The 25,666-nt window shown below is 39.3% G+C and overlaps 1 protein-coding gene across 1 annotated transcript in view; it reads right to left on the reverse strand.

Annotated features, from left to right (window-relative positions):
- sec23ip (SEC23 interacting protein) overlaps positions 1–25,666 on the reverse strand; it is a 162,802-nt gene that overhangs the window by 86,926 nt on the left and 50,210 nt on the right. Inside the window, exons 6-9 of the mRNA XM_072239520.1 lie at positions 12,181–12,301; positions 10,984–11,073; positions 6,699–6,840; positions 4,653–4,861 (exon numbers count right to left, since the gene is read on the reverse strand). Coding sequence (XP_072095621.1) covers positions 4,653–4,861; positions 6,699–6,840; positions 10,984–11,073; positions 12,181–12,301 — 562 coding nt within the window. The remainder of the gene's footprint in view (positions 1–4,652; positions 4,862–6,698; positions 6,841–10,983; positions 11,074–12,180; positions 12,302–25,666) is intronic.

A 25,666-nucleotide genomic window follows, 5' to 3' on the forward strand; every position in this document is an offset into this window, starting at 1 on the left:
GAGTGGAGGCTTAACTGACACTGTCGTTTGTTGTGCATTTACTCCTGGTGAGTGCAGCTGCAGCATCTCCAGTTCAACTGGATTTGTAGATTAATTGGCTAGTATGAACTGCTTCAAGGTATAACTGGAAAATTTGAGGTAAAAAAATATGATGCAAGGGAATAGGTGGGGAACTCCACCATCAATGGTTCCAAACTCAGATTTTGAGAGAAAATTCAAAAATCTGAGGTGCAAGGGGACTTGGGAGTCCTTGTGCAGGTTTCCACAAAGGTTAATTTGCAGATTGAGTCAGTGGTGAGGAAGGCAAATGCAATGCGAGTATTCATTTTAAAAGAACTAGAATAAAAAGCATAGAAGTAATATTGAGGCTTTATCATGCACTGGTGACGCCTCAGTTGGAATAGCATGGGCAGTTTTAGGCCCCTTATCTAAGAAAGAACACGCTGGCATACAAATTGCTTGAGGAACTCAGCAGGTGAATCAGTGTGTGTATATATGTCTGTCTCTTTCTCTCTCTCTCTCTATATATATATATATATTTATCTCGCTATATCCATCTATATCTATATATCTCTATCTATATATCTATATATATATTTTATATATGTATGTATATAAAAAAAGAATACAGTTGACATTTCGGGCCAAGACCCTTTATCAAGTCGAGAAAAAAAAAGATGGAGAGTTTGATGGCTCTGGACCTGTACTCACTAGACTCCGAAGAATGGGGGAGGTGACCTAATTGAAACCTATCAGATGGTGAAAGGCCTTGAAAGTGGATGTGGAGAGGATATTTCCTGCGGTGGGAGAGTCTGGGACCACAGGACATAACCTCAGTATAGAGGGGTGTCCTTTTAGAACAGATAAGAAGGAATTTCTTTAGCCAGAGACAGGCAAATCTGTGGAATTTGTTGTTGCCGGCAGCCATAGAAGCCAATTCTTTACGTGTATATAAGGCAGAGGTTGAAAGATTCTCAATTGTTCAGGGCGTGAAGGGATATGGTGAGAAGGCAGGGAATTGGGGTTGAGGAAAAATAGCGATGATGAAATGGCTGAATTCCACTCCTGTATCTTAGGGGCTTCTGACTAAACCGGGAGGCTAAAGGAGGAAGGTTGGGCATAGGGCCAGCAATGCCATCCTGCAAAAACCTTGAGTTTCAGGGACTCAACAGAAGCTCCAAAGACCACCTCCCTGGAAGAGGAAGGATACACCAAGATGGGCTACAATTGAGAAAGCTTAAAAGACTGGCTCAAGACAGAGGACTCTGGCAAGTTGCAGTTGGCAGCCTTTGTAGCAGTAAGGATGATGGATTTAAGAAGAATAGGTGGGATTAATGGGAATGCTCTAAGGCTGACTGATCTTCTTTACCATAAAGAGACCATATGTGAATTCAACTCATTTAATATATACAGTAAATACAGCAATATTTTAGTTTCAACTCTGCTTACTGAGAACAAAAGATGCAAATTAACCTATCAGAAACAGCCACAAGAAAATTTCTCATGGTAAATGCAAAACAAAGTACTCACATAATCTCACGGGCAAATCACTCAATAACCATTATTTATAACCCAAAATTCTATTGTCATTTTCCATTCAGTTTTTCCTGTTTCATTGCAATGTTAAACAGCCAACTCCTTCCATATCCATGTTCTAATCCTTTTTCATGCTGTAGACTAGGATTCTAATGACTTGTTTGCCATTTGCAGTAGTTGACCTCAGCATTTATTTCACAGTGCCTAACACTGACTGCGGAAATTCTCTGCTGTTCTGTGAAGGGGCAGGGACACACATTCTGGCCACATTTCAAACACTTCAATGAGAATGTCTTGATGCAGGGGTTCCCAACCTGGGATCCACAGACCCCTGAATTAATGGTAGAGGTCCACAGCATTAAAAAAGTTGGGGACCCCTGGTCTAAAGGAAGACTGCAAAAACTAAATACTCAAAACACAAAAATCACAAGCTGGGAAATGGTGTCACTGCTATGACAACCTTTAAATACCTGGCATTAGTAATGTTGCCAAAGAAATTCATAGAAGTGTCAAAGAAAATGGCTGCTTAAGGAGATAATAAGGGAGATGACCAAATGTTGAGTGAAAAGTGGGAAATTTTAAAGAACATTTAAAAACATGGAGACATAATACAGATGGCACAATGGAGGAGTGTTTCAGAGCAGTAAGGAAGTGACTTTAAGGCCTTGGCAGCGGACAGAAAGGCTGTCAATGATGTAGCAATATAATCCAGCAATTATCAAGCTGGTCAGAAGAGAGGAGCACACATCTCAGAGTGCTTAAAGGAGGGTACAAGTCCCAGGAGAAGGCAAAACAGATTACTTCAGGGAAGCACGAGATTTTTAATATTAAGGCAATCTTACTAGTGAGTCAATGAGTGCACTGTACTATGAACAGTTGCCTTCAGATTTATGCACGGATTTTGAAATCAGCAAGTTTACCTATAGTTAAATAATCAACACGGAACTTAAGGGAATAGGCAAGTTTAAAAACTTGCTTCACAGTTCTTGCAGATAAGCTAAGGAAGGGCAAACTCAGATGACATCAGTCAAGTGGAAATCATCTCAGCAATGATGCAATATCGCCTGTTCATCTCCAATTAGCGGTTCACCTAGGCTTTAAACAGGTTGGTTCAGTTTCCAACAGTGTATTTTGAGAACATTTTTGAAAAATAATTCAACCATTAAAAGTTCATGTTCTAGTTTAACTGTCATTCAACCATACAGGACATATTTCCACACTTCATTTAGTACTCCACTTCAAAACTTGATTACAATTTGCTCCTAGACTTTCCCACCAGCAGTATGCTTTGCTGGCCTTTGCAAGCAATTCTGGTAAGAAACTGCTGAACTCAGCCATCTGCCAGTCCTGGATGTGCAGCGCCATCTGTCAGTGATTATCTCTCACTGCACTCCATATGCAGAATCATTCAGATTCTACACAATGGTCAGGTATCCAAAGCCCGATTAATTTCAATTGAGATTCCATCTCTGCAGATTAAGAGGTAGGGGAGTAAGCAAGTGCTTGTTTTCCTTTAATATTTTTAATTATTTGTGATTTTTTTGATCAACTTTGTTTATTACACTACTTCAATTGCAGATTTTTAAGTGCATCAGAATGTCAAGAGGATGCTTGAAAATCTAAAATTTCTGACAGCTTTGAGGAGAAGCATCTAATAAATAGTTTTGAGATCAGCATTAGTTTGCGAGGATGTTCTGTGTTATGGCCTCTGCAAAATATTAGTCAGGGTCCAATCGCCACCCAGACATAGGCCTAACCAGACTATGGACAGCTAGAGATTAAAGTTCTACATTCATTCCAGGCAAGTGGGGATCCAGTGTACAGTCCAGGTGCCAGGAGTAGAGGTTTAAATCTAGCACAGTCTGGCCCAACCTGATTGGCTGCTGTGCCAGGCTGATAATTTCTCAGTTGCTTGGCACTTTGAAGTCTCCAGACAGTAGCAAGCCGCAGCGAAATTCTCAACATGAAAGCCTCAAGATATTTGTGAGCAGCTTTTTGCAAAATCTGTGGAAAACAACTTCACTTTGGCACAGAATGTCAACATCACGCCAGGGGAAAGCAATTTCTAACATGAGTAAACTATGATTCTTTCTTGTAATGGTAAGGGAATCCATTCGCCCCACTGGGTGAATGCCACTACTGAGAAGCAATCTCCTCTGGGTCCTGTTACCCCTCTCCTCCTCTCATTTCCCTGAAGCCCTTCACTTATTCTCCCATCATCATCATCAATTTTTTTTGTCTTTAACCACACCAAGGGGTAATTTAGAGTAGCAAATTAACCTGCCAGCACAACATTTGGGAGGAAACACAAACAGTTGGTGAAGGGGGAGTAGAGAACCACACATCATAGGGAGTACATGCAAATACCACCCTCAAGATGGAGGAGCAACACCTTACATTCCCTCTGGGTAGCCTCCAACCTGATGGCATGAATATTGATTTCTTCTTCTGGTAAAAACAATCCCACCCTCTTCCTCTATTCTCCATTCTGACCTTTTACCTCCTCTCACTTGGGTATCACTTCCCCCTGGGTCCCCTCCTCCTTCCCTTCTCCCCGCCACTCCTTGTTCTCCTATGGTCCACTCTCCTCACATATCAGATTGTTCCCTCTCGGAGCCCCTGACCTTTCCCATCCACTTGACTTCACCTATCATCTTCCAGCTAGCCTCCTTCCCCGCCCCCCCCCCACCCCACCTTTCTATTCTGGTGTCTTTTCCCTTCCTTCTCAGTCCTGAAGAAGGGCCTCGGCCTGAAATGTTGACTATTTATATTCATATCCATAGATGCTGCCTGACCTGCTGAGTTCTTCCGGCATTTTGTGTGTGTTACTTAGGACTCGGGCAAGACTGAATCCAGGTCACTCCATATCAACTTCAATTCTGACTTTGGAAAAAGTCGCACCCCCTCTTTAATGAAGGCACAGCGTTTTCCTGCTGTTTCAAAGCAGGAGGAATAGCCAAAGGCTCATGCACATATACGTGGTATCTATTATTCAGCCACTTGTAACCTTGGGAGGACCAGAATCCCGAGCAGATTAGCTCAATATAGGTAACACACCTACACACTAAACTAGAACTGAAAATAGCACAAGATATTAAAATATCGGCACTTATTACCCAAGCTGTGTCCTGCAAGGGAGACTCCTCCTTTGAAATTAGGATTCCGATTCAAGAAGAGAGCGTAAAGTCGATTGATCTCAGCAGCCATTTTATCCACAATAGTCTGACAGTACGTAGGGCTATTGTAGAAGAATATGTCCAATAATGTCTCGTTGGTAAAGTGACGCAAGCGGCCTATACTTGGTAATGTGATTTTCTTGATGCGCCTGGTGTAAAAAGAATAGAAACAGTCAAATGAGAAAGAGTAATTTCCCAAAATTAAGTTTCACATCAATTATACTACTCAATAAAGTAGCAAAAATTTTAGCATAAAGCAATCAAATCATTCAAAACTACACTACATAAAATTATCTGGATTTACTCCACACAAAATAAGCTAGTGAGAGACTGTTTGTAGTCTATAAATGCTTCGTCCCACTTTACCTCATCCCCTTGATGTGATCTCACTATTTGCAACAAGGCCTGATTCAGTTCCCACCACTGTCTGTAAGGAGTTTGTACATTCTCCCTGTGACTGCTTGGGTTTCCTCCAGGTGCTCGGGGTTCCTCTCGCAGTCCAAAGACATATTGGTTGGTAGGTGAATTGGTCATTGTAAATTGTAACTTGCCCTGCAATTAGGCTAGGGTTAAATCAGGGCTTGCTGGGCAGTGTGGCTCAGAGGGTCAGAAGGACATATCCCACGCCGTTTCTCAATAAATAAATTGCAAACGTAAAAAAAATCTGTTCATGTAGGAAATCCCAAGCAAAAAATAGAAAACATAAAAGATACTCAGGTCAACTATCTGTGTTGAGAAAGAGATGTAATCTTTGATAGCCTTTCATCACATCTTCTGATGAAAGCTTACTGACTCAAATTGTTAACTCTATCTTGTCACATACACTGGAAAATATGAGTAAGTAATGGTGAGGCTATCAGTACTTAATGTTAAGATGATAAAGTGCATAACAGCTTCCAGTATCTAAGCATGATTAAAAGTGAATTGCTAGCACTGCCAGAGCACTGACATTCAAATATATACGGGGACATAACTTCACAGTGATTTATTGACAGATGCACACTAAACCCACAAGAATTTATCCATATTTTCCAATTATGAGTAAGAATGAGACATTTTCCCATTCTGATACTTGTATCCTGACAAACCACTTCCATAACAGGGAAAACTGTTATTCTGATGAAGAATGTTTTGTTTCTTCATATTTTAATTACAGCATTTACCTACGAGAAAGAACTTCACTTAATTTCATCTTTTTTCACATTCTCCAAATATCTTGATATTTAGCTTGTTTTTTTTCAGCTTTTGTTTCCTGCATAGCTCAGTAAGGATCTTTAATCTTACTTGTTACACAGATCCTACATAATACAATTGGCATGACCCCAAAAGGGAAGGTTATGCTTGACACAACCTATTGAATTATTTGGACTAGTATCAGTAAAGTAGGATGATGTGTTCGGGCTCAGAAGCCCAGATCTTATGAGCGGGAGCAAACCGCAGAAGCCATTTATTGTACTCAAACTTTCACATGCAATTAAAAAAGAAATCAATCCTTTACAGAAAATATGTTGAATAATAAAGATGCAAGGGCACATAATATATGAGAATTTTATTACTATTCTTCAATAAAATTTTATCTTCAGGAAATGGAATTTGTTATTTACCAAACTTAAAATTAGCATAAATAAACATATTAAAATAATTTTCTTATTAATTATTGAAACAGAAATACTTTTCCTCCAATCACTATTTTATGTTCAAAGCTTGGTTTGATATGGTCTTTTATCCGAAAAGCCCAAAGCTATAAACAGGTAAATCTGAAATTCACGGTGTTTTCATTCAAAAAAGATTTTATGCTGATGTTAAACAAGGACAATATTATGCAAATTATTTCTCAACAATTGGTCCCATAGGTGTAATTGAGTGGCGCAGGCTCTGTGGGCCACAAATGCCTGTTATTGTGCTGTATTTCTAAATACATAAAACAGCCCTAATATTCAATCCATGTATAACATTTGCTTCCTTAATAGAAGTAGGAAAATATACCTGTCTACTCCAGTTGCATCTCCATGAAGAGCACTGTGCCAATGCACTGGAAGAAATTCAACTCGAGAGATCTTATTTTCATCAACAGCTTTTTTAAAATGTGTTCGCAGTAGTTTCAGAGAAACATTCCTGAAGTCATCAACTGAGAAACAAGGACTGAGTCATTAACATTAACTGCAAATGATTATCAGTATCTAATGTACACAATTAGATGCAAATAACTTTTTTAGAAATAAAAACATATTTAGTTGGGAAGAATACAACAATATCAATATGATTAATACTGGAAGAGGAAAATAGTATAATTTATAGTCAATAATGAATCACTATGCCAATTACACCTCAGAATTCCATTCTGGATAATGTAAACAATATATCTTTTCTACTGTGTAAAAGTAATTTCTCATGGAACTGAATTATTGGATTATTTACTCAATTCTTAAAATTCAAATTCTTGAGCAGGAGTTCCCAACCTTTTTTATGCCATTGTCCCTTACCATTAACTGAGAGGTCCATGGACCCCAGGTTGGGAATGCTTGCACTAGAAATAAAGCAAAAATCCTCAAATACACCAGGGGATATCATTGTCAAGTATATTGTAAGCAGAAGTACAATGTCAACATAAAATGTGAGTACTTTATTTTATATTCCAAAATAATATTCCAAATATATTTAGAAGTCACACAAATTTAAGCACTCAATGTAAAACCCAAAAATTACAAATTACAAATGATTTATATTCTGTGTACAGCATTCCTCCACATCCAGAACTCCCTAAGGCATTTCATGATCAACGGATTAGTTTGTAAACTGCAGTTACTGTGGTTGACTGTACAGCTGTGTGCACTGGGATCCAATATCATGTGGATAGACATATTGACCAGAACACTGGAACACCTCAGATTTTTTTTTATTTATTTAGATACAGCTTGGAATAGGTCCTTCTGGCCCTTCAAGTTGCACCACTCAGCAACTCCCGGAAACTGCAGTTTAACCCTAATCTAATTGCAGGACAATTTACAATGACCAATTAACCTACCCAGTACATCCTTGGATTTGTGGGAGAATATTTGTGGGAAAACCCATGGATTCCACCGGGGGCGGGGGGGGGGGGGTTGTACAGACGTGATGGGATTGAATTCTGAACTCCCACACTCCATGCTGTAATAAAAACACACTAACAGCCATGCTACTGTGTCGCCCAAACTGTGTTCTTTGAAAACAATTTGAGTGATCAGATAGAACTTCCATTTAATCTACCCAAAATCTTGAATCTTTGACAACAGAAAACCTTCACAATACTGCACTGAATCATCACCTTTGATTGTCTTGGTGGGAGCTTGAATCCATTTAACTCAACGCCAAAAGTACTAAATCTACCTGACAATACTGTACAGGACCGAAAGAAGCTGCAGAGGGTTGTAAATCTAGTCAACTCCATCTTGGGTACCAGCCTACAAAGTACCCAGGACATCTTCAGGGAGCAGTGTCTCAGAGAGGCAGCGTCCATTATTAAGGACACCCAGCACCCAGGGCATGCCCTTTTCTCACTGTTACCATCACGTAGGAGATACAGAAACCTGAAGGCACACACTCAGCTATTCAGGAACAGTTCTTCCCCTCTGCCATCTGATTCTTAAATAGACACTGAACCTTTGTACACTACCTCACTATTTCTATTTTTTGCACGTTTTTTAATCTATTCAATATACATATACTGCAATTGATCTATTTATTTATTTTTATTTTTTCTCTCTTCTATATTATGTATTGCATTGAACTGCAGCTGCTAAGTTAACAAATTTCATGTCATGTGCCGGTGATAACAAACCTGCTGCTGATTTGGGAACCAGCAAACAGGTTATCAGGTAATTTTGTATTTTTTTTTAAACATATAATCTTTTCCTATTCAAAATGTTCTAATTGCTCACAGTAGTAGATAACACACTTTCAGATCAGAACTTATGGTGTTATTACCTTTCTTACAGTGCCACCAAATGGTCAAACATAACACTGTTGTATAATAGGTATATAATGAAACTAATACAAAAGCCTGATTAAATAGATAATGTTTATGTCTAGCGACTTAATGCTTTTAAAATATAGGTAAAAAGAACTTAAAAACAAAACAAGACTGATACTAAAGCTGGCAAGCAGGTTAAAAAATGTTTCTATAAGAAAGATTAGTCAATATATGGATTGCACTGCTATTCATGGAAAATAAATGTTCAATCTCACTGCATTGTTGCAGAAAATTACTGTCGTAGGTTTGAGTTCTAGGTAGTATTCTTATGTAATGAATACAGCAAATGATTTTAATAGACAGCCAAAGAACCTTCTGTGCTATAAGCACCCATGACCTTACAGATTCATATTCAATAACAATTCATACCATCCAACTCAAAAGGTTTTATGAATTATAAATTACATGTATCTCAAGAAATATTTTGTATTAGATTTGATTTGAAGCAGAGCATGTCAAAAAGCTGACTGTCACTACTCATCACATGAAAGAACCAATTACTTGATAAGTAAGCAATTAATAAACAAGGTGAAAACCAACTAATAGTGCATAAAAATGAACCAATGACTTAGTAGTGTCTTCTTTGTACATTGATTGAGACATTTTGCATATTCCAGGCATTTTCTGCAAGCTTTACAGGTCTTTGGAAATAATAAGGGTAACTAAAGAACAGATGTCAAATTTGTTGTGTCTAAGAGTCCCTTGTTTAATAAAAAAAATCTAAGTATTAGCTCGCTTTAACTTTTGCCATGCATTTTGTCTGAGTTTGCATCAAAGTCAGGCACAAGAATAGACCATGCTGCCACTGAATAGGGCATATTACACCAACTCCACTTTCCTGTTATATTTTCATCTCCATAATACCCGTTAAGACATAACAGTAGAATTAGGCCACTTGGCCCAGAGTCTGCTCCACCACTGCATCATGACTGATCCACATCCTTCTCATCCCCATTCTCCTGCCTTCTCCCCATGACCTTTCACACACTAATCAAGAACCGATCAACCTCCACTTTAAATGCATGCAGTGACCTGGCCTCCACAGCTGCCTGTGGCAGCAAATTCCACAGATTCACCATCCTCCTCAGCATTTTCAGTTTTAATGGACGTCTTTCTATTTTGTGTCCTCTGGCCCTAGATTCCCCCACCAAAAGAAATATCCTCTTTACATCCACTCTATCTAGGCCTTTCAACATTTAATATGTTTCAATGAGATCCCCCTTAATTCTTCTAAATTCCAGTGAGTACAGGCCCAAAGCCTTCAAACGCTGCTCATGTGCTTACCCTTTCATTCTGGGAATCATTCTCATAAACCTTCTCTGAGCCCTCTTCAATGTCAGCAAATCCTTTCTTAAATAAGGGGCCCAATACTGCTCACAACACTCCAAGTGAGGCCTCAACAGTGCCTTATACAACCTCAGCATTACATCCTTACTTTTATATTCTAGTCCACTTGAAATGAATGCTAACATTGTATTCACCTTCCTCACCACCGATTCATTCAGTTCCCAACACTTTGAAGACCTTCCAGCCATTTTCTACAAAACAAAAAGTGTGATCAAACCACCTCCATTTCCCTAGATAAATGGAGCCAAACAATATTTCAACAGTCCATTTGATTGATTCTTTTTCCCTTAACACAAGTATTCACCCCATTCACCACCATTGCATCCTAGCTATAAAGTATATCAATTAAAAGAAATCTATTCAATTACCTGGACAGTGACAGCACCTCCCAAACCCAAGATCTTTTCCTCCAAGGACAGAATTACCATAATAACATCACCTCCAAATTCCCTTTCAAGTCACACAGATTTCTGACTTGTCAACACATGCCCACTGTTACAGGGTACAAATCTTGAAATCCTCCACCCAAATATTTTACCACATGCTCTGCAGCGGTTCAAGGGCAATTAGGAGTGGCCTTGCATAAAAGGCATAGCAAAGTGACTAGTGAGAAACAGAATGCAACATTTCAAATTGGTTTTTATGTCCTTCACTTCATTTACTTGATCTAGATACTGTGGCTTTTCACACCTAATACAAATATACTTTTGTATTCAAACTAAGCCATCATCATTTGGTAAACATTTCTTTTACTAGGATAAATCTGAGCAAGTCTCAGAATATTCCTGGTACCAGATTGTTAATGGATTGGAACGATCATTTGAACCTTGTTACTTATTTAAATCTAGGTTTGCTTCAAATAATTAAAAAGGTATAAAGGATAACATTTGCAAAAAGCGTTAAAAATAGACATACCGCATTCAATGATACTTCTGAAACGCAAGTCACAGACAGGTCCAATACCATGTGCAATGAACACCAGATGGTTAACTTGTGGCAATTCTCCTATGTAAATAAAAATAAATTGGTAAACAAAAGTGCCTGGAATGCTGGAAGTATAACTGTTGTTCCTGAGAAATAATTGCTAATGTTTAATTCATAGAGATTCATTTCTTCCTCAATGAAGCAACAAAAATTTAACACCCACCACTTAACTAGATCTAACCATGGAGATAGGAAAACAACTTGCACATACCTAGCACTTTATTACATTGATGAGAAATTTCTTAAAGCATTTAATATAAATGCTACAGCTCTTGAATGTATATATTTACATAGTTCCATTCTGCAACTCAAATTTCCACATTTTATTTAAAAATTGAGGCAATTTTGAGAAGAATCAGCAATATATGCGGGATATGAAACATGGTAAATAATGGTAATAATGACAAATTATTATTTTATGAATTAGGCATTTAATTTTAACCAATTTTAACCTATTTTAATCAATATTTTACAGAAGTACCATCAAGAGTCTCCTTACTCGCTGAATCACTGTTTGGTAGGGGATTGCAAGGCTTCTGACTGCAATCCCCTACGAGGACAGCTGAGAGGATCATCAGGGTTCATCTTCCACCCATTAGAGATATTTATCAGGGGTGATGCCTTGTCTGTGATCCCTCCCATCTGTCCAACAGTCTCTTTGACCTCCACCCATCACAGAAGGTACCGTAAGCATTAGGACAAGTAGTATTAGGATGGGAAACAACTTCTTCCTCCAGACCACTAGACTACTGAACTCCCTGTTACCACCCAGGTCTCATCGTCTATGAAGTGTCAGTAGCGTTAAGCTATTTATTCTTAAAACTTGTATTGTAAATGTACTTTATTATTTGTGGGAATATTACATTTTGTGTTGTGTGTGTGATTAATATGTACTGTGTTGTGTACCTTTGTCTGGAAGAATGTTGTCTCATTTGGCAATATACATGTGTACAGTTAAATGACAATGAATTTGTAATATGCAAATTACTGAAACGATTATTATCTTTAAAGTGCAAAATACACTTAGTCCATTAAGGTTTTCTTTAACAACAAGCTTGATATTACTGAGTCATTTTTACCAGATCATTCTGAGGCATATAAAGCACAGAGCTGTGATTGGATTCATACCTTCAGGAATCTCATCGTGGTCATCGTCTATCCCACGCTTGACCACTCGAGGCCGAGTCTGTCCATCTTGTGTAGTTCCCCATTCATCTGGCAGTGAGGAAGCATGGAACTGAACTATGACCTGAAAGCAATCGTGACTGCTGTATAATTATTTTTGAGTGTGGAAGTCATAATAATCAACATAAAGAAATGAAAACTCAAATAGAGATCTTGCTCCTTTCAAAGCTCTGGCTCAATTTTCCCCCATCTCCTAAAAGTGGTTTATGGGATTGTTGCTGATGGATTTGATCAAGTCCCATCATGTTACATGAGCTATTCTATGTTGACATATAGAAAAGTATCCATCCACTTTCATGTTCTACCAAAATGTTTTTTCTAGTTCCAGTTTATTCATTCACCACCTGATTCTCCATGGCAAATGCCTATGAAAGGGTAGCAAATAATTTTGAATAGGAACCACAAAACAATGAGACATAGAAAAGTCATGTAGTTTTACTTTCCTCTAACCAGAATGCATTATGGTTGGGTTGAGCTGTTTTCTGATCTTGCCAATTTATTTGCAAATGATTCGTCACCACATGAGGAGACACTGTCAGTACGCTGTTGATTGTGGTGTGTCCTCTGGATGCTCAGCCTTTATATACGTTTCAATCAGCTGACTGGAGGTCATTTCAGAAACTCAATTGTGATGTGGGGAGGCAATCTCATTGCTGATAGGCTATGTGGTGGCCTGGAATTTTGTCTGCATCAGCTCATAAATAGGATCGAGGCCTACGCGTTTGTTTAGAGTTGTCAGCAGAAAACCATGCTTCTTTCTAGGAATTCTCTTGCATGCCTTTCTTTTGAAAGTCATGACGCAAGTGCACATGGCATGCAATAGAATTCCAAGAATTCCTGTTGGTAAGAGATAAATTACATCTCTAGAAAGAGGTGACATAGGGTCAGAGACGGTCGAATCTTTGTGGGTGGAGTTAAGAAATTGCAAGGGTTAAAATAGCATTATGGGAATCATACATAGGCCTCCAAATAGTAGCCAAGATGTGGGGTTGAGATTGCAAAGGGAGCTGGAAAAGATTTGTAATAAGGGTAAGGGAGATCTCCTGCTGGTTGTTGATGGAGTAACAGCCTTTTGCAGTCTGAAGACAGCTCGGGTGATTTCCGAGCTGTAGGAGCGGGGGACGGGCCAGACCTGCGCCAAGTACAGCAGCCCTGAGAGCACCTCACACCTGATGACCAGGTCCTTGCCCGTTATCGACAGGGAGCGCCCTCCCCACAGTCCCAGTTTCTGTTTCACCTTGGCAGTCCGCTCCTGCCAGTTCTTGTTGCACGCCTCAGCCCCTCCGAACCAGATCCCCAACACCTTCACGTGGTCAGACCTGATGGTGAAGGGGACGCTGGATCGGTCGGGCCAGTTGCCAAACAGCATGGCTTCGCTCTTTGTGCGGTTGACCCTGGCCCCCGATGCTAGCTCGAACTGTTCGCAGGTGCCAATCAACCTGCGAACTGACCTCGGATCAGAGCAGAAGACGGTGACGTCGTCCATGTACAGGGAGGTTTTCACTTGGGTCCCTCCACTGCCTGGCAGCGTCACCCCTCTTATGCCCTCATCCCTCCTGATGGCTTCCACAAAGGGTTCTATGCAGCAGACAAACAAGACAGGGGAGAGGGGGCAGCCCTGCCTGACTCCAGACCTGATGGGGAAGCTGTCTGTTTCCCACCCGTTGACCTGGACTGCACTACGGATGTCTGTGTAGAGCAGTCTGATCCAATTCCGGATTCCCTCCCCAAATCCCATTTTGGAGAGCACGTCCGCCATGTACGTGTGCGATATCCTGTCGAAGGCTTTCTCCTGGTCCAAGCTGACCAGGCAGGCGTCCACCCCCCTGTCCTGCACGTAGGCGATGGTGTCCCTCAGCAGCGCGAGGCTGTCTGAGATCTTCCTGCCCGGTACAGCACAGGTTTGGTCCGGGTGGATCACCTGTCCCAGAGCCGACTTGACCCTGTTGGCGATAGCCTTGGACAGGATCTTGTAGTCCACATTCAGGAGAGAGATGGGTCTCCAATTCTTAATGTCCTCCCTTTCCCCCTTCTGCTTGTAGATGAGGGTGATGATGCCCTTCCTCATGGACTCAGACATACTGCCGGCCAGAAGCATGGCGTTGTACACTTCCAGCAGGTCTGGGCCCATCCAGTTCCACAGAGCCGAGTACAACTCAGCCGGTAAGCCGTCGCTTCCGGGAGTCTTACCCGACCCAAAGGAACGGATGGAGCCTGTCAGCTCGTCCAGGGTCAGTGGCTGATCCAGACTCTCCCGCTTGCCGTCGTCTAAGACCTGCGTGATAGACGACAGGAAGTTGCGGGAGGCTGTGGATTCTGTGGCCTTTTCCTCGTACAGACCGGCATAGAAGGGATCCAAGATGGAGCGGGTGAGACGGACGGCCATGCACAAGTCCCTGGACAACGGGGGCAAGAACGTCCCCAATGTCGCCCTCACCCTGATGGCCAGCTTCGTATGTGGCTGCATCAGGTTGTGTGTAGAGCCCAGGTATGTGGGCACCAAGTACCACTATGTGCCCAGGTTCTACTTGTCGCCCTGGCTACGAAGGATGGGTCTGGCCCCACTCCCGCGCAACGCCCCAGTCAGCTGGTCGTTGCCGGCATACCTATCCCACGTAGCAAAGTTCTTCCAGGAGAACGCCTTTGACCACAAGGCCATCAGGCAGTGGTCGGCACGAAGTGTCCTGCAGGCACTGCAGGAGAAGGACGTGATGGACACAGTGGGGTGGTTCCCTGAGCAGACTGTCCAGTTCATCTGGCAAAATGCCTCATCGCCAGATCTCACCAACAGGCACCAAGACCTCGCCTGGCTGGCGGTGAGAGGGGCCCTCCCAGTCAGAGCCCTCCTGTACGCCCGGAACGTCGTCTCCGCACCCCACTGCCCACGGGAGGACTGCAGTGAGGAGGAGTCTGTGACCCACCTCTTTGCACACTGCCAGTTCGCAAAGAGGGTGTGGAGGAGGATGGACGGGCTAGTGTCACGTTTCATCCCCAGCAGCTGCGTGACAGAGGACTCTCTGATCTACGGGCTGTTCCCGGGGACGCACACGGAGACCAACATCCGGTGCTGCTGGCAGATCATCAACTCGGTGAAAGACGCTCTTTGGTCAGCCCGAAACTTGATGATCTACCAGCACATGGAGATGTCCGTGGGAGAATGCTGCCGACTGGCACACTCTGGGCTGCAGGAGTACGTGCTGAGGGACGCACTGAAACTTGGTGCAGCCACCGCAAGGGCCCGGTGGGGAAGGACCACAGTATAGGTTTCTCCACCCGTGGGAGTGGGAGGGGTCGGTGGGCGAGGAGTATACCCCTCAACAATGAGATGCTAAGCTGAACTACTGGAGTGCCACGTGGGTGGCTATAAACACGGGTATTTTACTGAGTATAATGGAAACGTATGTAAAGGATGAAAAGTTATTGAATGGTTTATTGTATATATTTATTTTTGAATAAAGTATATTTTGAAATAAAAAAAAACAGCCTTTTGCAGTCGCTCCTACTTTTCTTAGTTTATTGTTTCCAACCTGTTTTAAAACCTTATTTTTAAAAGTGATATTGTTTCACCATGAGTACTATGAGTACAAGGGGTGCCAAAGGTACTAAAAAAGACCCTCCTGAATCTTTGGAAGCGATAATGGATTTGTTTCAAAAACACAGAAAAGAATCCTCTGACGAGTTTCAGCAGGAGTTCCAACAACTCAGCTATGAAATTAAACAAATAGATGCAAAATTGGATTCTATTCAAAAAAACCTTAACTGAACATGATAAACGAATAGAAGAGAATGAAGAAACTCTGACGATTTTGGATGCGAAAGTGGATGACCTACAAAAGCTTTGTGAAAAACAATCAAAGTCCAATGAAAAATTAAGACAGAAGATTATGGATTTAGAAAATAGAAGCAGAAGAAATAATCTACGAATTCTTGGTCTTAAAGAGTTAATGGAAGGTGTCAGCCTACTGAATTCTTTGCAAGCTTTTTGGCAAAATTATTTCCTAAAATCTTACCGTCTTTGATTGAGCTCATAGATTGCTTGTGCCTAGACCACCTCCAGGAGCAAGACCCAGATCAGTAATGATCTGTTTTCATGAATTTCAAACAAAGAATCATTTAATTTGTGAATCCCATCGAAGAGGAATGATTGATTTTAATGGTCAGAAGATCAGGATAGTCGAGGATTTTTCACCCAAGGTTGTGAATGAGTGTGCTAAGTTCAAAAAGGTTATGTCGGAACTTTTTAACAAAGGTTTCAAACCTTCTCTTCGTTATCCTGCTTGGCTCAGAATTATACTGAAGGGTGGCTCTAAGGAATGGTTCCATTCGAGTGAAGAAGCTCAGAAATTCTTAAAATCAGATTAACTATTCAGTACCTTTCTACATGAATAATTGCTTCTTTTACTTTTGGTAAACCTTTGTAGCCAACTCCCCTTTTGAAACTTTAAATGCTTTACTCAGAGAACAAGATTTTAACGACGTAATATCTTATGTGTTTGTATGATTTGAATTTTGATAGGTTTTTTATTATTTTATATTATACTTATTTTTCTTGAGGTTTTTTTCTGTCAATAAGGCTTAGTTTCGCTATTTTTCATTATCATTTTGAAACTATAATAATTAACCTATACGTGTTCTTGTTATGAGGGTTAAGTTTTTTTCCTGGTCTACTGTCTTGTCTAGGTTGGAATGCAGTTAACCTTGAAACTAATTAGGAACTAAACCAGTAGTTTTTTTTGGGAGGGTGACGTCATTAGATTCAGCTGTTGGCTTTCTTTTGGCTGGCTTTCTGACTTTGGGAGGAGGGTGGGGGGATGCGTTTTTTTTTCTGGAAGCTGTTTTGGAATTTTAGCCAAATCTGTTGCTTGGTTACCACATTTCAAGGTTTATTGTTTAGTTTTAATGTACATTCCAGTGGTTATTACTTTAACCTTTCTATTAAATAGTATTAAAAATGGATCAAACTATTAACTTACTTAGTCTTAACGTGAAAGGATTAAATCACCTGTGAAACGGATTAAGATTTTTGCATATATTAAAAAACTTAAGGTTCCAATTATTTTTCTACGAGAAACTCACGTATGCAATTGTGACAATTTATGCCCTTTCAGTAGATGGAGGGGGCCACATTTTCATTCCTCTTTTCAGGCTAAGTGCAGGGGAGTTTCAATCTTTATAGATAATACAGTTCCCTTTCTCCAACATAAAGTAGCGTCTGATACTAATAGGCGTTTTGTCATAGTGTCAGGAAAATTAGATAATAAATTAATGGCATTTGCTAATCTGTACACCCCGAATACAGATGACCCAGGATTCTTTGAGCGTTTTTTTTTTTCGTTTTTGCCAAATTTGAGCTTTTACTCATTGGTGATGGGAGGAGACTTTAATTACTGGTTAGATCCAGCTTTAGATCAGTCATCTTTTAAACCAGCAACACTTAATAAATCAGCTTTGTTTATTCAATCTTTTCTAATGACATGTGGTATTGTTGATGTACGGTTTTTTAATATATCCATTAGACAGGGAGTATTCGTATTTTTCTCATGTTCACCATACGTATTCCAGGATTATTTTTTTTATTGATAGCCAAATGATTCCATTAGTTCGATCTTGTGAATATAAGTGATTGCTGTCTCAGATCATGCCCCTGTGCTTTTATCTTTAAATCTCACTGGTCTTCCTCAAACAGATGTTGGCGCTTTAATCTAACTTTGCTATCTGATAAGGATTTTTTAAAGTTCCTGGAGACACAAATTATTCTCTTTTTTTTTTGAAGAGAATACACTGGAAGAGACTTCTAGTCTTATTATATGGGATGCTTTTAAGGCCTATATTAGAGGACAAATTATTTCATATACTGCAAGTGTCAAGAAAAAAGCTAATACAGAGAGAATTGAGTTAGCTAATCAGTTGAAACAATTAGACAAAAAATATGCCTTGGCTCCAGATCCTGTTTTATATAAAAGGCGTGTTGAAATTCAAACTAAATATGATCTTCTTTTAACTTATCCAATTGAAACTCAACTCCGAAAAGATAAAAGTTGATTTTATATTCATGGAGACAAAACAGGTAATTATTGGCTAAACAATTAAAAACCTTTATAGCTAAACAGCAAATTAAAGAAATTTGTAAAGCTAATGACGATAGGACAACTGACCATTCAGAAATAAATGATACCTTTAGAGAATTCTATTCTAAACTTTATAGTTCTGACCCTCCTAAAGATAATTCTATTATTTGGTAAGGAACTGCTGGTGAGGACAGAGCATGCAGGCCGCAACTGCTGACTTGATAAAGAAAGTATCCTGCAGGATGAACTGCCGGTCAACAGATAGTGGAAGTGAGTTAGAGATGGAGGTTGGTGGGAAAGAGGAATGGAGTGGAAAGAGTAAGAAAAGAAAACAGAGGTATGAGATGTCAAACTCTGAGGAGTCTGGTGACAAACAGAATAGGATAGCAAAACAATGGAAAGAAGATGAGATTAAAGCAATTGTAAAACTGAATGAAGACGGAGCATCTTTTGGTGAATGGAACCAGATTCATTTGACCAAGATAATCAACAAACTTATAGGCGAAGTCAAAACAGCAAAGATTTTACAAAATGGATCGCTATTAGTGATTTGTCGGGATAGTGCTCAGCAAGGCAAAGTGATAAGATTAAATAAAATAGACGGCAAAGAAGTACAATGCTCAATACCCAACAATAGAAAGTGGAAGAGAGGAGTTATTTCAGGGATACCAACAAAAGTTATTATGGATGAGATTAAATAGAACATAAAAGGAGCGAAAATTATTGAGGCCAAACGTTTGAAAGCTACAAGAAACGGAAAAAAGTGTGATAGTTCATCGGTTATGATTAACTTTGATGAAGAGAGATTGCCGACTAAAGTTTACTTAGGGTATATGTGTTTATGAGGTCAGAATATATATACCACCGCCTTTAAGATGCTTTAGATGTCAGAAACTTGGGCATATTGCGGCAGTCTGCAGAGGGAAACAAAGATGTGGGAGATGCACTGGAGAACATGAATACAGGAAATGTGTGGTGCGAGCTAGGCTGAAATGCTGTAATTGTGGCGAAGAACACATTGCAGCTTATCGATGGTGCATTAATAGCAAGAAAGAAGCTGAGATACAATATGTAAAAGTAACTCAAGGGATCAGTTATGCAGAGGCAGTGAAAGCATTGGCTGAAAAGGAGAAGGCTATCAAGCAAACAAATACAGGAAATAATAAACCGGTGAACTGTGAGGGCTGTAATATGATAAATAAGGATACGCTAATAATGAGTAAGAAGGATTTCGTACTGTTTGTGGTAGATGCAATTAACTGTTCAGCACAGACAGACAAAAGAACTGAAAAAATTAAAATTACAATCAAGTCTGCAGAAAAATATCTTGGTATTACGGGGCTTAGGTGGGAAGCAGTCAAAGAAACGCTGAATGGAGGATCAAACAGTTCACGGGCAAGAGAGGCAGGAAATTAATGGCAGTATATATATAGGAATGCAAGGAGTCTTATCGCAAATGGTCAAGAATTTATGAGATATGTGTCAGAACTTAAGGAAAAACCTCAGATTTTATGTATACAAGAAACATGGTTGAAACCCAGGGTAAATGTGCAGAACTCCATCAACAAATAGAAGTACTCAATAAGAACAACCGTGAGTTAGAAAGAAATTGGACGAAACAGTACTGCATTTAAAGGAGACAGTTTCTGAAAAAGATGCTGGTCAAAAATTCAGTGACATGGAAAACAGATTTTAAATTAGAGGAACTTATTCCAAAAGTGGAGGAACTTATTCCAAAGTTACAAAAGGAAAATGAAGTTTGTTGCAAAATGAATTATCTACATTCAAATTATAAAATGAAAACATGGAAACAAATGAGGAAGAACTTCAAGATTTCAGTAAACAACTACAGGCTTTGACTCAAGAAAAGGAGAACTTGGAAATCGCAGATGGACTTGGAAAACAGCAATTTTTAAATGTTAAGCATGCGATAATGAATATTCTCAAACAAGAAGCTTTTAGTTTTACAAATGATTCAGATGAAATTAATGTAATTGAGGCAATGCAATTACTTGGAAAGCACGTGACAAAACTTAGGAAGAAAAACAATCTGCGGCATTGCTATCTAGTGAGCACATACAGCATTTGCAAGCAGAATTATAATTAATTATACATCCTGCGGAGGGCAGTAATATGCCTAGATGCGTCTAAACTGCCGGAAACAGAAGAAGAAGATAGTACTATTATGAATAATTCTTACATCAATTAAACATTCCTACACTTTCCGTTGATAACCATAAACAGTTGGATCAACCTATTCCTTATGAGGAAATTGCCGAGGCTGTACATTCATTGCACTCGGGGAAGACTCTGGGTGCTGATGGATTTTCTGCAGAATTTTATAAGGCACTTTCCTTACTGTTTATACCTCATTTATGTTCAGTTTTTTTGGATTCCTTTAAGTTGGGTAGGTTGCCACAATCTTTCCGAAGCTTCTATTTCGCTTATCCTTAAAAAGAATAAGAACCCAATGGAATGCTCTTCATACAGACCAATTTCCTTACTTAATGTTGATACGAAAATTCTATCCAAAGTTTTGGCCCGTAGGATTGAAAATATTTTACCATCTATTATTTCTGATGATCAGACTGGATTTATTAGAAATCAATATTCCCACTTTAATATTTGTCATTTATTAAATGTTATTTATTCTCCTTCTAAGGAGATATCAGAATGTGTGATATCTTTAGACGCTGAGAAGGCTTTCGATCAGGTTGAACGGAATTATTTATTTAAAACCTTAGGAAAATTTAATTTTGGGCCCGATTTTATTCAATGGATTAAATTACTAATGTATCTCCCTCTGCTCGGGTTCTTACGAATTTTCAGAATTCCAAACCTTTTAAACTTCAATGTGGTTGTCCCTTTAGCCCTTTGCTCTTTGATCTGGCCTTAGAACCCTCACCCATTGCTTTTCGAGAATCTAATGATATTATTGGTATTTTAAGGCGAGGTACTATCCATAAAGTTTCGCTTTATGCTGATGACCTATTGCTTTTTATTTCTAATGTCAAGACTTCGTTACCTCCAATGCTTTCTTTACTATCTTGCTTTAGTCAGTTTTCAGGATATAAACTGAATTTACATAAGAGTGATCTTTTTCCTTTGAATAATTTGGTATCAATTAATACTAACCTTCCTTTTAAAATTGTAAGAAATCAATTTACCTGTTTGGGTGTAACAATGACTAAGAATTATAAACACCTACTTAAAGAAAATTTTCTTACCCTTCTGAATTATGTAAAAAGGGCACAATCAAACTGGTCACTCCTTTCGTTATTGTTGATTGGCCGAATTAACTTTATTAAAATGAATACTTTACCTAAATTTATATACCTTTTTCAGGCCTTACCCATTTTTATTCCTAAATCCTTTTCTGACTCTCTTGATTCTATTATATATTCTTATATATGGAAAAATAAATATTCTCGACTAAATAAGGTTCATCTTCAAAAAGCTGAAAAGAATGGAGGTTCAGCTTTACCGTGTTTTAGGTTTTATTATTGGGCAGTCAATATACAAAATCTTACATTTTGGTCATATTAACCGTGAGGATTGTCCGATATGGGTTTCTTTAGAAGCTAACTCTGTTAATAAATTTTCTATCATTTCTCTTCTTGGATCCTCACTTCCTTTATCCTTCAGTAAATTAACTGATAATTTGGTAGGTAAACATACTTTGAGGATCTGGGTGCAATTTAGAAAATATCTTGGTTTAATGGGATTTTCTCTTTCAAGTCCCATTTTTTCTAATTTTTTTTTTTTTAAATGCTCCAAGACCGATCCAGTTTTTAAAGAATGGATTAGATTGGGTATTAAATGCTTCCAGGATTTGTTTGTTCGAGGTAGTCTCCTTTCATTTGAGCAATTGTCAGGTAAATATAGCTTACCAAAAGCCCACTTTTTCCGATAGCTACAAATTAGAGAATTTCTGCGTTCTCAATTATATTCATTTCCTAATAGTCCCGATAAGGACTTATTAGACGTAATTTCTAATTTGAAATTATCATAATTTCAGTGATGTTGTGGGGATGGAACTGGACTCTCTGACAGTGGTGTCTGAAAAGAGGATGTTGTCCAAGTTGCATGCCATCTTGGACAATGTCTCCCATCCACTACATAATGTACTGGTTGGGCACAGGAGTACATTCAGCCAGAGATTCATTCCACTGAGATGCAACACAGAGCGTCATAGGAAGTCATTCTTGCCTGTGGCCATCAAACTTTACAACTCCTCCCTTAGAGGGTCAGACACCCTGAGCCAATAGGCTGGTCCTGGACTTATTTCCTGGCGTAATTTACATATTACTATTTAACTATTTATGGTGCAACTGTAACGAAAACCAATTTCCCCCGGGATCAATAAAGTCTGACTATGAAACCCTTTCATAATGGTTCAATATCCAATATTTATGGCATGTTTTTGGGAATGAGAAATGTTCCTTTAGACAAAATTAAAAATCTCTGGGAACAAGATTTATAGACTTCAATTTCTGAGGAAACTTGGAATGAAATTTTTAAATTGGTTAACGCTTCTTCGTTATGTGCCTGCCACTCTCTCCTACAACTTAAAGTGGTCCATAGGGTTCATATGACTAAGGATAAGCTATCTCGTTTTTATTCAGATATATCTCCCTTTTGTGATAGACGTAACAATGGAGAAGCTTCATTAATTCACATGTTTTGGACATGTCCAAGTTTTGAAAGATACTGGAAGTATTCCAAACTTTCTCTGTACTTTTGAAGGTAAATTTTAAGCTTGACCCTTTGACCGCCCTATTCGGTATTGTTGGAGGAAAAGATATTATTCTGGAGACATCTGATTTGCACATTTTGGCGTTTACTTCTCTTATAGCTAGGAGGGTGATCTTGTTTAAATGGAAGGATGTCGTTCCGCCTACTCACAGTCAATGGTTACAGGATATTACGTCATGCTTAAATTTAGAGAAGATCTGTTGTTCAATTTCTGAATCTAGTCAAGACTCTCAAACACTGTGGGGACCATTTCTGAACTATTTTCAAAACCTTTAACTTGCTGTTAAAGTACAGATGGTGGCTAATAACATATTTCACTTTACGGTAAGGATGTCTTTTTCCCTTTTTTTCTTTCTTTACCAAACAGCTTTGATCGTGGTAGTGGGTTTAGATTTTTTTCTGTATAATAAAATTATTACATTTCAATATTACGATTTAATTTAATTTACATGAATATAGGGTAATGTGATTGCAAGTGCGATTCTAATATAATGTATTTGGTATTACTTTATCTTTTTTTTGATTTATAATATCTTGTACTCTGTTTTCTTTTATGTAGAAACTAATAAAAATATTGAAAGAGTAATAAGGGTAAGAACACAATTGTAACAGGGGCCTTCATATGCAAGGGGATTGGGAAAATCAGGTTGGAATCAGATCGCAAGAAAGGGAACTTGTTGAATGCCTATGAGATGGCTTTTTAGAGCAGCTTGTGCTTGAGCCTACTTGGAGAAAGGCCATCTTAGATTGGGTGTTGTGTAATAACCCAGAGCTTATTAGGTACTTTAACATAAAGGGGAACCCTTAGGAGGCAGTGATCATAATATGATTGAACTCGTATTGTAATTTGAGGGAGAAGCATAACTCACACATATCAGTATCACAATGGAATAAAAGGAATTACAGAGGCATGAGAGAGGAGCTTGTCCAGGTGGATTGGAGGAGGATATTGGCGGGGATGACAGCAGAGCAGAGATGGCTGAAGTTTCTGGGAATAGTTCACAAGGCACAGGATAGATCTGTCCCACAGAGGAAGAAGTTCTCAAATGGCAGGGGTAGGCAACTATAGTGGTCAAAGGAAGTTAAGGGCTATATAAAAGCCAAGGAAAGGGCATATAAGGTAGCAAGAGTGAGTGAGAAGTCAGATGATTGGGAAGCTTTTAAAATCCAACAAAAGGCAATTAGAAGTGCTATAAGAAGGGAAAAGATGAAATATGAAGGCAGACTAGCTGATAATATGAAGCAGGATACCAATTTTTTTTTCAGTTATATAAAGAGTAAAAGGGAGGTGACAGTTGATTGTGGACCACTGGAAAATGATGCTGGTGACGTAGTAATGGGCAACAAAGAAATGGCAGGGGAACTTAATGGGTACTTTGGACCTTCTTCACTGTGAAAGACACTAGCAGTGTGCCAGTGCTCCGTGAGCGTCGGGGAGCATGAGAGAGTGTCATTGTTATTGCAAAGAAAAAAGTGCTAAGCAAACTGAAAGGGCTTCAGGTGGCTTAGTCACCTGGGCCAGACAGACTACATCCCAGAGTCCCGAGAGAGGTTGCTGAAGAGATAACAAATGTATTGGTCATGATCTTTCAAGAATCACTTGATTCTGGCATGGTCCTAGAAGAGTGGAAGATTTCAAATGTCACTCCACTCTTTAAGGAGGGAGGAGGCAAAAGAAAGGAAATTATAGGCCAATTAGCCTAACCTCAGTGGTTAAGAAAGTGTTGGGAGTCTATTATTAAGAACGAAGTTTTGAGGTACTTGGAGACTAATGATAAAGTAAGTCATAGTTAGCATGGTTTCTGTAAAGGGAAATCTTGCCTGACAAGTCTGTTAGAGTCCTTTAAGGAAAGGAAATAACAAGCAGGGTTTGCAAAGGAGAGGCAGTGGATGTCATTTAATTAGATTTTCAGAAGGCGTTTGATAAGGTACCACACATGAGGCTGCTTAACAAGATCAAATCCTATGGTGTTACGGGAAAGATACTGGCATGGATAGACGAATGGCTGACAGGCAGAAGGCACTGAGAGGGAATAAAATGGGGCCTTTTCTGGTTGGCTGCCAGTGACTAGTGGTGTTCCACAGGTGTCGGTATTGAGACCGCTACTTTTCACATTGTTTGTCAATGATTTGTATAATGGAATTGATGACTTTGCGGAAAAGTTTACGGATGATATGAAGATAGGTGGAGGGGTAGGTAGCTTTGAGGAAGCAAATGCGATTGCAGCAGGATTTAGAAAAATTGGAAGAATGGTCAAAAAAGTGGGAGATGAAATACAGTGTTGGGGAAATGTATGATAATGCATTTTATTAAAAGGTAGAATAGTGCGGACTATTATCTAAGTGGGGAGAAGGTCAAACATCAAAGGTGTGGAGGGACTTAGGAGTCCTCGTGCAAGACTCCCAGAAGGATAATTTACAGGTTGAGCCTGTGGTAAAGAAAGCAAATCCAATATTGGCATTTATTTCAGGAGGAATAGAATATAAAAGCAGTAAGATAATGCTGAGCCTTTATAAGACACTAGTCAGGCTGCACTTGGAGTACTGTCAACGGTTTTGGGCATCATATCTCAGAAAGAATGTGTTGTCATTGGAGACAGTCCAGA

Source organism: Mobula birostris, chromosome 21 (genome assembly GCF_030028105.1).
Source record: "Mobula birostris isolate sMobBir1 chromosome 21, sMobBir1.hap1, whole genome shotgun sequence".
NCBI classification, from domain to species: domain Eukaryota; kingdom Metazoa; phylum Chordata; class Chondrichthyes; order Myliobatiformes; family Myliobatidae; genus Mobula; species Mobula birostris.